The sequence below is a fragment of the Rousettus aegyptiacus genome, unplaced genomic scaffold (assembly GCF_014176215.1).
Source record: "Rousettus aegyptiacus isolate mRouAeg1 unplaced genomic scaffold, mRouAeg1.p scaffold_m13_p_16, whole genome shotgun sequence".
NCBI lineage: Eukaryota > Metazoa > Chordata > Mammalia > Chiroptera > Pteropodidae > Rousettus > Rousettus aegyptiacus.
This window is the reverse complement of record NW_023416291.1, coordinates 36,315,209-36,328,727: the sequence shown is the minus strand read 5'-3', so window position 1 is coordinate 36,328,727 and position 13,519 is coordinate 36,315,209. Positions and strand designations below refer to the sequence as shown.

Genomic DNA, 13,519 nt, shown 5'->3' with positions numbered 1-13,519 from the left:
GGGGCTCCTTTTGAAGAGGTATAGGGCATGCCAAGGCTTGGAGCTCCTTTTGAAGAGGTATGGGCATATCTTTTAGAGATTTTAGGAATGTCCATAGTGCTGACTGAATCCAGCCACTTATGAGGAACAGCCACTGAAAGAGGTTCAGGCCTGTGTGTGAGTTGGTGGGGCAGGCTCTCAGAGAATCACTATGGTAGGGTGAACAGTGTTAGCCAGTTCCATGAAGACTCAGATTTGGAGCCTGCCTCTGCCTGCAGGCTGGGTGGGGAAGGGTTCAGCCAAGGAGCAATGGCTTCTGCCAGCCCTTCTGTCCAGCTAGAGCAGTTCTTCCAGCCCTCCTCCCGAAGCCAAAAAGTTCAGTTCTTGTAGGTCCCTGGCCCTTTTCTAGCTGCTTCCCCTGTACTGGAGCTCAGAGAGAGTGAGTCAGCAAGTAAGTCCATGCACAGACCCTGTAAGAGGAACTCCTGGCACTCCGGCAGCCCTCTGTCCCACTCAGACAAAATCTCTGCTGATTTTTCAGACAGCTATTTTGGTGACTTCTCTTCCCAGAACTGGTAGTTTGGCGTAGGGAGCCTGGCATGGGCCTGGGACCTCTGCTACCAGGATACTCCTCCTAGTTCTTAACCACCACATATGGATGTGTGAGACTAGTGTATTTTACATTTCCGCCTCCTACTAGTATCAATGTGGCTTTTTTGTATTCCTAGTTAGCATTTCTCTTGTAGTTCTCTTGTAGTTATGGAAAGAGGCAAGTACAGTGTTTCCCTACTCTACCATTTAGACCAGAAGTCATATCTATCTTTTCCCTATTGCATATATTTGATAGCATAAACTTCTCTCTGGGCATTATTTTTGCTACATCCTGTGACCTTTGGTAAGTTTAACATTTATTTCATTTGTTTTCTTGAATTCTTTGAATCCAGGTATTATTTGGAAGTGTGTTATTGAATTGCCACATATTCAGAAGTTTTCCATTATTGACTTCTAGATTAATGCCTGTGAGATATGAGAGCATATTTTTGTACGATTTCTGCTCTTTCAAATTTGTAATGGAATCCTCAACAAAATATTAACAAACCAAATTCAGCAATACATTAAAAATATCATACACCATGATCGAGTTGGATTTATTCCTGGGATGCAAGATTGGTTTGATATCTACAAATCAATTACTGTGATACACCACATTAACAAATCAAAAGATAAAACAATATGATTATATCAATAGATGCAGAAAAAGCATTTGACGAAATCCAGCATCATTTATAATAAAAACTCTCAGCAAAGTGGGAATAGAAGAAACATACCTCAACATAATAAAGGCCATATATGACAAACCTACAGCTAACATCATCCTCATTGGGGAAAGGCTAAAAGCATTTTCCTTAAGATCAGGAACAAAACAAGGATGCCCACTTTCACCACTCTTCTTCACCATTGTATTGTAAGTCAGCCACAGAAATAAGGAGAAGAAAGAGAAATAAAACGCATCCAAATTGGAAAGGAAGAAGTAAAACTCTGGTTATTTGCTGATGACGTGATACTATATATAGAGAACCCTAAATATTCCCCCCCCCCAAAAAAAACAACAAACTGTTAGAACTGATCAATGAATTCAGTAAAATAGCAGGTTACAAAATAAATATTCAGAAGTCAGTGGCATTTTTATATACCAATGATGAACTTTCACAAAGAGAAATTAAGAAAACAATCCCATTTATAATTGTGTCAAAAACTATAAAATACCTGAGAATCAAGTTAACCAAGAAGATAGAAGACCTGTTTTCAGAAAATTATAAGTCATTGAAAAAAGAAATTGAAGAAGATAAAAATAAATGGAAGCATATACCGTGTTCATGGGTAAGAAGAATTAACATCATTAAAGTGGCCATATTACCCAAAGTGATCTATAAATTCAATGCAATCCCTATCAAAATACCAATGACATTTGTCAGAGAGCTAGAACAAATAATCCTGAAATTTATATGGAACTATACAAGACCCCGAATAGCCATGGCAATCTTGAGAAAGATGAACAGAGTTGGAAGTATCACACTACCTGATATCAAACTATACTACCAGGTTACAGTAATCAAAGCAGCATAGTACTGGCATAAAAACAGATATATCGACAATGGAACAGAATAGAGAGCCCAGAAATAAATCCACACCTATACATTCACTTAATATATGACGAAGGAGGTAAGAATATATAATGGGGTAAAGACAGTCTCTTCAACAAATGATGTTGGGAAAATTAGACAGATACATGCAAAAAAGGAGGCTGGACTACCTTTTGACACCATATACAAGAATAGACTCAAAATGGATTAAAGACTTAAATGTAAGACCTGAAACCATAAAATTTCTAGAAGAAAACATAGGCAGTAAACTCTCTGATACTACTAACAGGAGTTTCTTTTCAGATACATCTCTTCAGGCAAGGGAAACAAAAGAAAAAAGAAACAAATGGGACTACATCAAACTAAAAAGTTTTTGCACAGCAAAGGAAACCATCAACAAAACAAAAAGACAACCAACTGTTTGGGAGAAGATATTTGCTAATGATACATCTGATATGGGGCTAATATCCAAAATATATAAAGAACTTATACAACTCAACAACAAAAAAGCAAACAATCCAATAAAAAAAACGGACAGATATTTCTCCAAAGAGGAAATACAGATGGCTAATAGACATATGAAAAGATGCTCAAGGTCACTAACCATCAGAGAAATGCAAATTAAAACCACAATGAGATATCACCTCACACCTGTCAGAATAGCTGTCATCAATAAATCAAAAAATAACAAGTGTTGGTGAGGATGCAGAGAAAAGGGAACCCTCATACATTGTTGGTGGGATTGGCACAGCCTCTTTGAAAAACAGTACAGAGGTTTCTCAAAAAGTTAAAAATAGATATACCTTTTGACCCAGCAATTGCACTTCTGGATATTTATCCAAAGAAAACCAAAACAATAATTCTTAAAGATCTATGCACTTCAATATTCAATTTACAATAGCCAAGATATGGAAGCAACCTGAATGCCCATCAACAGACAATCAGATAAAGAAATTATGGTTCATATCTACAATGGAATATTACTCGGCCATTAAAAAAATGAAATCCTACCATTTGCAACAACATTTGCTGAGTGAAATAGGTCAGGCAAAGAAAGATAAATACCATATGATTTCACTTATATGCGAAATATAAGGAACCAAAGGAACAAACTAATCATAAACAGACTCACAAATATAGTGGACAATTTGGTGATGGACAGAAGGGAAAGGAGTCAGGGAGGGGTGAAGGGTTAAGAAGTACGAATTAGTAGTTGATAGTTGGTCACTGGGATGGGGACACGGCATAGGGAATGCAGTTAGTATTAATATGATGGCTAGGTGGAGGGCCAGGGGAGGGAGGGAGCAATTGGGAAGATCATTTTATGAATTATATAGATGTCTAACCAATGTACTGTATACTTGAAACTAATTTAAATAATTTTTAAAAATTTATAATGGTGTGTTTTATGTCCCAGAATGTCTATTTTGGTGACTATTCCATAGGAACTAGAGAAAGTGTATTTTGTTGTTGCATGAAGTTAGTCCATAGATTACAATTAAATTCAGTTTTTACATGGTGTTGTTGAGTTATTCCGTGGCCTCGATGATTTACTTTCTACTGGAATATAATTTGTAATAAGGGGCTGTTGGAGTCTACAACTATAATAGTGGATTCATCCATTTTTCCTTTTATTCTACTAGTTTTTGCCTCATGTATTTTGTTTCTCATTATGCACATACACATGAAGATTAATATGCATTTTTTGAGAAAGGACCCCTTTTATTACATAATGCCCCTTTTTATCTCTAAGTTTTCCTTTTTCTGAAATCTGCATTGTATAAAATTTACATACTTGTGCTAGCTTTCTTTTCTTCAGTTTACCTTTCATCTATCTGTATCTTTATATTTAAGGTGAATTTTTTGTACACAACATACAATTGCGATTTCCAAAATCTGGTATCACAGTACTGTTTGGAGACCAGTGATGATGAAAGTGGTAATTGATTCAGTTAAGTTAATATCTACCATACCTTTTACTGTTTCTGTATGTTGGCCTTGTGCTTTGTTTCTTTTTGTTTTTTACCTTTTTCTGCCTTCTTTGGCTTTAATCGAGCACTTTACCTGATTCTTTGTTTTCTTCTCTCTTATCAGTTATGCGTATTTTTCCAACTTTTTAATGGTTTCCCTTGAGTTTTTAGTATACATTTACAACTAAGCTATTGCCTCTGCCACGTTGGAGTATACCATTTTTCTGGTCATGCTTTTACTTCATACAACACTATTCCCAGTTGCCTCCTGTGCCCCTTGTCACATTGTTGATATTTCACTTATTCATTGGCTTATGATTACCATATACATTATTGCTAATATTGTAAACAAAGTGTTATCTGTTAATTTTGATAAATACAAAAGGTGTTTTACCTAATCTATTTCTTTTCTAATGCTCCACCATCATCATTTACATTCTTTCTGATTTATTTTTTAATGTTTCTCTTTATGCAAGTGTACTAATGACAGATCTTCAGTTTTTATCTCAGGCCATGTTCTTTTTTAAAAAAATTTGCTTTATACAGAATTCTAGGGGTGATGGTTTTTTAAAAAAACTAAATATTTCATTTCACACTTCTCACTTGCATGATTTCTCATAAATTTGACTAAAGCCACCCAATGAATCTGCATGCCTCAATGTGTTTCTGAGAAATTTAGAGAAAGCTGGCAATATTAAGGTCACTTTATGAGCCTTAAAAACACTGAAGTCATTATGGTTCCTGAAAGGCTATAAGAAATTTTAGTGATGGGAACCATTTTCATAAGACATGAGCTAATCTTGAAAGCTTTGTTACAAAGGACTTGGTGAGATTTCTAAATATTTGTTTTAAAAATCCTCTATGACTTTAAAAGAAGTTGATTTAGTTCTAATTTTTGTTTTTCTGTAACTAAGGTATTTACCTCTCTGGCTTCTTTCAATATATTCTTTTTGTCTTTGATTTTTGTGTAGTTCGAGTGTGAGATATTAGATGTGCATTTCTGTTATCATGTTTAGTTTTCTCTTAGCTTCCTATATCTAGAGTGTGCTTTCACTAATTTTAGAAAAATCTCAGTGATTGTTACATCAATGATTTCTTCTATTTCTGTCTTTTATCCTTCAGATATTCCCATTACGTGCATTTAAACCTTATGTTTAAAGAAGGTTGTCCCAGGGTACATGGATATTGTGTTCTTCTGACCTTTTTCTTTTTTCTTTTTGCATGAGATTCTGCTGATTTTTTTTTTTACTATAGGCTATGTTAAAAACAAACAAAATATTTGGGGCATTTTTCAAAATGTTGTGTTTATTTTCACTTTTCTGTTTTAGAGACAACACGATGCATTGGATTTAAATGCTCTCATAAATCTAAGAAGAAAAATTCAAGTTTTTGTGTGTGAAATCAGAAATGACAGTGGGCTTCCAATTTTTATTCAGACTCTGGATGGTTTTCGAGCCTCACTTCTCCTTCCCACTGTGCCCCACATCTGTATGAGGTGATAAGAAAACCATAGGGCTCCCTCCCTCGGGGCAACAGAGATTGAATCCATGCAAGCTCCCATCTTTGTATGTGAACACTCACCATAACCCAGCCCCTAGCCTCATAAAACCCCAATTCCATGTACCTTTCTTTATTTTCTCTATTTCCAGCCTGAGAGGCCTGCCTTATGCTTTCTTCCCAGAGGCTCGAATACTGTAGAAGTAATATCCTACCGTCTATGTGTGGTGTAATCAGCTGAGGGATTCCTACGCTCAGGGGTTGAGTGATCATGCCACTTTACTCCTTGGGGGCACTTGAAAATGACAGAAGAAGATAGGGCAGCCTCCAGAGTGGCTGGTCAGGAAACACTTCCTCCTGATTAGGGAATGGAGATGTTATGTCCTTTTGGAGGAAAGCACTACTGACAATTTTACATATTTTATAATCATGGGCAAATTTACCATCAAACCATGGTAGACTTCAGTGAACTCCTCTGCTGAGGATAGACTGTTATAGTTTTGCCAGAAAAAGTTTTTGTGGCATATTATTATTTCAGTGTGTATGTGTGGGTGGGTGGGTGCGGGTGCACACACGCCTATGATGGGGTAGAAATAGCCCTATACATGAGTATAGGAATTTTGTGGCCTATGTTGTCATGCCTTTTTTCTCATATCTGAGCTTAAAGTTCCAAATAACTGTCTAGCCCATTAAATCAGAAAGAACAAAACAAAAACAAAAACAAAAACCTGAGTCTGTGATGAATATTACACAATGCTTCTTTCTAAGAATATTTTTATTCTGCCACGTGTATCTAATTGTAATTTTAGGATAATATGGTCATCTATTGCATTTTGTTAATACTGGGATAGCCACAGGCCTCCTGGACTCTTGTTTTTGGTAATAGGAAAAGAACAAAAACCTCTGGTTTTTCGCTATGTTTTTATTCATTGGAACCCTGTGTAGATTTGATCCTCTGCTTCATCGAGTGCTGTAAATTGTGGATAAGGAGATGAACGTCATAAAATAATGTTTGTTTCATTTGTATAGCATTTCTCTTATTTCCCAACATGCTCCGAACCTTGCCGTTAGAGAAAAATAATGTTATGTGATCACTGTAAAAGTGTATAATAGTTTCCATGTGTTTATGATAGGGTTAAATTTACAAAGATGTAAGTGTGAATAGAGAATAAGTTTTTGATGACGAAGTCGTAGAATAAATATTTGGAGACAACAGAATCATATGTAACCATCATGTAAATGGAGTGTAGATGTCCAGTGCTGTCAGTCTCACTCATCCTGCTGTACACATATTTGGATTATTTTAGGACTCAGTGGCTTATGAGGATGTGGCCGTGACCTTCACCCTAGAGGAGTGGACTTTACTGGATCCTTCACAGAAGAAACTGTATAGAGATGTGATGTGGGAAACCTACAGAAACCTGGCCTCAGTAGGTAAAGATGATAATTTATTTTCACCTTATTGGAGGACAGATGTTTCTTGCCCATCAAAGTTGTTCTAAGACATGTCATATCCAAAGGGAGGACATTGATTAATAAACTGGTCACAGCTCATCTAGAATAGAATCTAATAATTTTTGTATAATTTCTAATACTTTGGAATCAATTTTTTGGATCTGTATTTTAGGAGAGAAATGGAAAGATTGTGATATCGAAGATCAGTACAAAAAGCAGGGGAAAAATCTAAGGTGAGTCACACACAATAGAAAGCAGTGTCTCACTTAAGAAACCTGTTATGCTGGAAAATTTTTAAAAATATCAACCTAAACGACTCTCACTTCCAATTAATAACTTCTCAGAAAATTTTCGCTGAACTACTTTTTTCTATATTTCATAAATGTTCAGTTTTTAAAAAGTATTTCAAATGAAAAACAGCTTTAATAAACCCTGTATGTGAATATGACTGTTTTGATAATAGAAAGGCTGAAGTCCTAATGCAGAGTATCCATTATATTCAATTTCAAACCATTCAGACAAGGTTTAAAAACTGCTTTTTTTTTTTTTTTTTTGCTATACATGAAAATGTTTATTCTGATAAATACAAAATTATTAATTATTAATAATGTGCTTCATGTTTTTACAGAAGTCATATGATAGAGAGAATCAGTGAAGAGAAGGAGGGTAGTCAAGGCAGAGAAATCTTCACTCTAAATTCAGATCTAAATCTGAATGAGAAAACTCTTGGAGTAAAACCATGGGAATACAGTATATGTGGAAAAGTCTTAATACAGCATTCATCTCATAATGGGAACATCAGATGTCACAATGGACTCGAGCCCTCTGAGTATCAGAAAATTGGAGAGAAGCCATATAAAGATGATGTATGTGAGAGAGACTTCAGTTATTGCCAGTGTTTTGAAAAGCATGAAAAAAATCACAATGGAGAGGAACCTTCTGAATGTAAAATATGTACTAAAGCCTTCAGTTCCAGTTATGTTCAAGTACATGAAAAAACTCATAGTAGGGAGAAACTATATGAATGTAAACAATGTGGTAAAGCCTACAGATGTTATAATTCCTTAAAAACACACAAAAGGACTCACATAAGAGGAAAACCTTATGTATGTAAGCAATGTGGTAAAGCTTACAGGGATTACTCTTACTTAAAAACACATGAGAGAAGTCACACTGGAGTGAAACCCTATGAATGTAAAACATGTAGAAAAACATTCAGTTGTCTTAACTATCTTCGACAACATGAAAAGACTCACACAGGAGTGAAACCCTATGAATGTAAGCAGTGTGGTAAAGCCTACAGAGATTATAATTCCTTAAAAACACATGAGAGAAGTCACACTGGAGTGAAACCCTATGAATGTAAAACATGCGGAAAAGCATTCAGTTGTCTTAGCTATCTTCGAAAACATGAAAGGACTCACACAGGAGTGAAACCCTATGAATGTAAGCAATGTAGAAAAACCTACAGATATTGCAGTTCTTTAAACATACACAAAAGGACTCACACTGGAGAGAAACCCTGTAAATGTGAGCAGTGTGGAAAAACCTACAGATGTTACAGTTCCTTAAAAACACACAGAAGGACACACACAGGAATGAAATACTATGCATGTAAGCAATGTGGTAAAGCCTACAGAGATTATAATTCCTTAAAAACACATGAGAGAAGTCACACTGGAGTGAAGCCCTATGAATGTAAAACATGCAGAAAAGCATTCAGTTGTCTCAGCTATCTTCGAAAACATGAAAGGACTCACACAGGAGTGAAACCCTATGAATGTAAGCAGTGTGGTAAAGCCTACAGAGATTACAATTCCTTAAAAACACATGAGAGAAGTCACACTGGAGTGAAGCCCTATGAATGTAAAACATGCAGAAAAGCATTCAGTTGTCTCAGCTATCTTCGAAAACATGAAAGGACTCACACAGAGAAACCCTATAAATGTAAGCAACGTGGTAAAGCTTACAGGAATTACACTTACTTAACAACACACGAAAAAAGTCATACTGGAGTGAAACCCTATGAATGTAAGACATGTAGAAAAACATTCAGTTGTCCCAGTTATCTCCAAAAACATGAAAGAAGTCACACTGAAGAGAAACCTTGTGAATATAAACAATGTAGTGAAGCCAGATATTATACTTCCTTACAATCATATGAAAGGATTTACACGAGAAACCTTACAAATGTAGGCAATGGTAAAGCATACAGAAGAGATCACAGTTCCTTAAAAACACGTGACAGATGTCACACTGCTGTGAAATCCTATGAATGTAACACATGCAGAAAAGCATTCAGTTGTCTCAGCTATCTTCGAAAACATGAAAGGACTCACACAGAGAAACTCTATAAATGTAAGCAACATGGTAAAGCTTACAGGAACTACACTTACTTAACAACACATGAAAAAAAGTCATACTGGAGTGAAACCCTATGAATGTAAAACATGTAGAAAAACATTCAGTCATCCCACTTATCTCCAAAAACATGAAAAAAATCACACTGAAGAGAAACCTTGTGAATATAAACAATGTAGTGAAGCCAGATATTATACTTCCTCACAATCATATGAAAGGATTTACATGAGAAACCTTACAAATGTAAGCAATGGTAAAGCATAGAGAGATCACACAGTTCCTTAAAAACACATGAAAGAAGCCATACTGCTGTGAAATCCTATGAATGTAACACATGCAGAAAAGCATTCAGTTGTTCCATGTTCGAAAACATGAGAGAATGCACACAGGAGTGGAACCCTATGAATGTAAGCAATGTGGTGAAGGTTGCAATGATCATACTTCCTTAAAAACACATGAAAGAAATCACATTGGGAAAAAAAACCTTACAAGTGTAAAACATGTAGGAAAGAGTTCAGTTTTCTCAATTATCTTCAAAAACATGAAAGGACTCACACTGGAGAGAAATGCCATGAGTGTAAGCAATGAAATAGATTTCTGTTCTCTACAAGGTTTCCAAGACATGGAAGAAATCACACTGGAGAGAAATGTAAGAAATGTGGGAAACGCTTCATGTACGTACAAACGAACACAAGCGAGCATGCACACTGGAGACACACCATATGAATGTGAAGAATGTGGGAAACCCTTTAGCCATCCCAGTTCTTTCCAAAGGCATAAAAGGAATCACCAGATAAAACCTCTTTAACATAAACAATGCAAGAAAGATTTCAATTTGTACACATCTTTACATTTGAAAACTCAGAGAAAAGAGAGAAAACTGTACATAACATGATAAAGCTTGATGGAAATTAATCCATGTGTAATATTCCAGAAAACTCAAGAACATTCTTAAAATTGTGAATACACTATCAAGCTTGTTTTGAAAAGTATATCATTGCAATGTGGATTTCTAATTACTTTTAGAAGTGAATATTGAGGTGAAATAACTCTGGGAATCATCTTTCAACAATAATGCATGAGCTCTTTTTTCCTCTCTGACTGCTCGAGGGTCAGCTGCCATCATGAATGAAACAGTAAATATCTGGACCAGGAAGTTAATGACCAGTGAACTACTTCAATGGAAACAAATGGTCATCAACATCTTTCACTCTGGGAAGGCAGCAGTACCTAAGATAGAAATTTAGGAAAAACTAGCCAAAATGTATACAACCACACCAGGTGTCACCTTTGTATTTGGATTCAGAACCCGTGTTGGTGGTGGCAAAACAACTAGCTTTGGCATGATTTATGATTCCTTGGATTATCCAAATAAAAATGAACCTATAACATAGACTTGTAAGATATGGTCTGTATGAGAAGAAAAAGACCCCAAGAAAATAGCAAAAGGCACACAAGAACAGAGCGAACAAAGTTAGGGGGACTGCAAAGGCCAGTGTTGGTGCTGTCAAAAGGAAATGAAGTGTCTTAGCAGTGAGGTGGAGATAACAGAAGTAGTAAAGATTTGACTTTATCTATGGTGATTGAGCAGATTTTTCATGAGAGGATTAATAAGAACTTTTATGAAGAAAAAAACGCAATAATACATAAGACTATTAGTGCCTTTTCCTTAAATGAACTAATATTTTCTTTTTCCATTTTGAACCTGTTAGATCCCTAGGTAAACTGAAGTGTATTTCTAATGTGCAATTAGGTTAAATTTTTTTAATGTTTTATTTGTTGAATATTAAGGGGCCATTGTAAAATGACAGTTTGGTATTTGTTAGGATTTTCCTATTGGTTTTGTGACCGTTCTTGGATATCCTTAGTCCATAATTACACATATTCTATTTTTTCTTTCTTTCTTTTTTTTTTTCACTGACAAAGCTCCTTTTTTGGGCTTACAGATGTAAAAGCCTTTTTATGTTTTCCATACTAATACGCACTTTGAATGAATTTTATGCATGGCCAGTTATGAAAGAACATAGTTTCATGGGAATTAATATTTTCATATTTGCTCATTGTCCTTCATTCTAACTGGTATTTGATGAATAGGATTGATTTAAGAGAGACCTGTGATAGGACAAAAAAAATCTAGAGTTGGAAAACATGGCTGAAAGGGAAAAAGCCTCAAATATAATTCACCAGATAATGTTCCCTTTGATATTCAAAATATTAAAAAAGAATTTTTAAAAATATAGAGTTGGATATATCCCCGCCCCAACCCCCACCCCATGGGTAATGTTAGGAACTAGATTTTAAAGAATCCATCCCCTTTAATGTTCCATCTTAAGAGTTCACTAGTAGCCTCACTTGCATGAGATTTGGAAGGGGGAAGCAAAGAACATGTTAGATTTTGAAACCACCATACAGGGAAAGACATACGTATAAGACCCTAGAGGACAGAATTTTATATCCCATTTTGGATTCTTTGACTTCCAATCAACGTTATCCTCAAAACCAACAACTGTTTGGTTTCCACTTTCTCAAAGGTACAAGTCTCCATTGATGTTTCTCCAGATCCACATCAAAGATCCATCAGAGTTTGGATTTTTCTGTAAGCCCTCTGGTGTCCACCAGGAAACTAACACAGACTTTCCTGCTTGGGAATATTCTGTGTTTCTCTTCTTTGCTAGATTATATTCATACAAGGTTTAATTTCTATAGGAAACACCTTAGGCTGTAAACAATACCAATGAGTATGTTTTCCTGATTTTTTACTTATGTTTCATTGTACGTAGTAAAAAGTATGGAATTTTTTTTGTCAATGAACACTTCTGAAGGTTTTACATAGAAATATTGACTGCTTTCTAAGTCAAGTCATGTGCTAACAGATACTATTTTTCACTTTTTGAGAGAATATGTTCAAAGTATCGTTATGGATTTTAAAACTATCTTTCGTGATTCTTTTCATGAAATCATTTACATTATGAGTAAATTTTATCATGTACATTCAAGTTCAGGTAATTGCTGCTTAGGCATATTTTACTTTTTATTTTATAGTTAGATTTTTGTCATGAAAGTCATTTTTTATTTAATTTTAATACCAGAAACTTCAATTATTATTTTTCTGTGCTTTCTTGCCAGTGACCTGCAGAATTGTATCTATAGTCAAAATGGCAGTGAATTCCAATAACAGTGACCATGCAGTACACACAGCTGTGGAGTGTAACATAAAAGGTATCCTCAGCAGTTTTATAGGATTTTGGCTTGCGTTATCTGATTTGATCGCTATTGAAGTTATCAAGACATTTTGTGGAGTTCTAGTCAAGATGGCAGAGTAGGTAGACAGTGCTTAACTCTTCTCATGACCACGTCAAAATTACAACTAACCTACAAAACAACTTTCACTGAGAATCACCTGAAGAAATAAAACTGAAGTCTTATAGCTAAGGACATACAGAAGAAGCTATGTCAAGACTGGTAGGAGGGGCTGAGACTCAAAACAGGCTGGTCCTATGCCCACGTGTGGTGGTTGAAAATTGGGAAGGATATCTTAGTTCCAGAGATCCCCCTGAGAAGTGAGGGGTCCCCATCCCACACCAAACTTTTCGGGCCACATTGACTATGCTCTTTCCCTTCGCAATCTCTCTACCACATGACTTCTATGAAAAATTAGAAGCACATTGCTAAAGATTACTACAATTTTTATATTTTAGTATATTACATTTTTATGATTTATAGCGAAAGTGTAGCTTTTCTGCCTTTTTAAAATTGTTTCAGGTTGAATATACAGAGTGCACTACAGGAGGACTTCACCACCGCTATTATCAAAACTGATATTCACATGTAGGGTTTATTAATACTGTTTACAAGTGAACTTTTTCACAAATACCAAACATCTGTGTTACATAGAAAGTATTTTTGGTGAAAATTTTCTAATATCTAGATTCGAAGTGGTGGTTATTTTGTTTCCTTTCATTAAAATCTCATAAGACAGATTCTCACTTGAGCCACTGCTTTCTATAGTGTGACACACTTTAGTTTCCTGATTTTTGTATGAACCTTTAGTGTCATGGTGTTCCCATTACATTTTCCAACAAGGAAAGATGATATAAAATTTAGAAATTATAG

General features: G+C 35.4%; 1 protein-coding gene, 1 non-coding gene and 1 pseudogene across 4 annotated transcripts in view; all 3 read left to right on the top strand.

The window, feature by feature from the left end:
• The window catches only part of LOC107509534 (zinc finger protein 709-like), a 36,717-nt gene extending 25,916 nt beyond the window's left edge, over positions 1–10,801 (top strand). The window contains exons 2-4 of one of the 3 annotated variants that reach the window (XM_036234319.1): positions 6,898–7,024; positions 7,218–7,278; positions 7,674–10,801. In XM_036234319.1, coding sequence (XP_036090212.1) covers positions 6,898–7,024; positions 7,218–7,278; positions 7,674–9,486 — 2,001 coding nt within the window. In that variant the 3' untranslated portion in view covers positions 9,487–10,801. Of the gene's footprint in view, positions 1–6,897; positions 7,025–7,217; positions 7,279–7,673 lie in introns of those variants that run through there. The other 2 variants (XM_016142138.2, XM_036234320.1) reach the window with 2 other exon arrangements.
• Positions 4,724–4,850, top strand: LOC118612517. The gene has a single exon (XR_004955047.1). It is a non-coding gene; the product is annotated as a small nucleolar RNA SNORA33 (small nucleolar RNA).
• LOC118612500 lies at positions 10,493–10,927 on the top strand (annotated as a pseudogene).
• Positions 10,928–13,519: the final 2,592 nt, after the last annotated feature.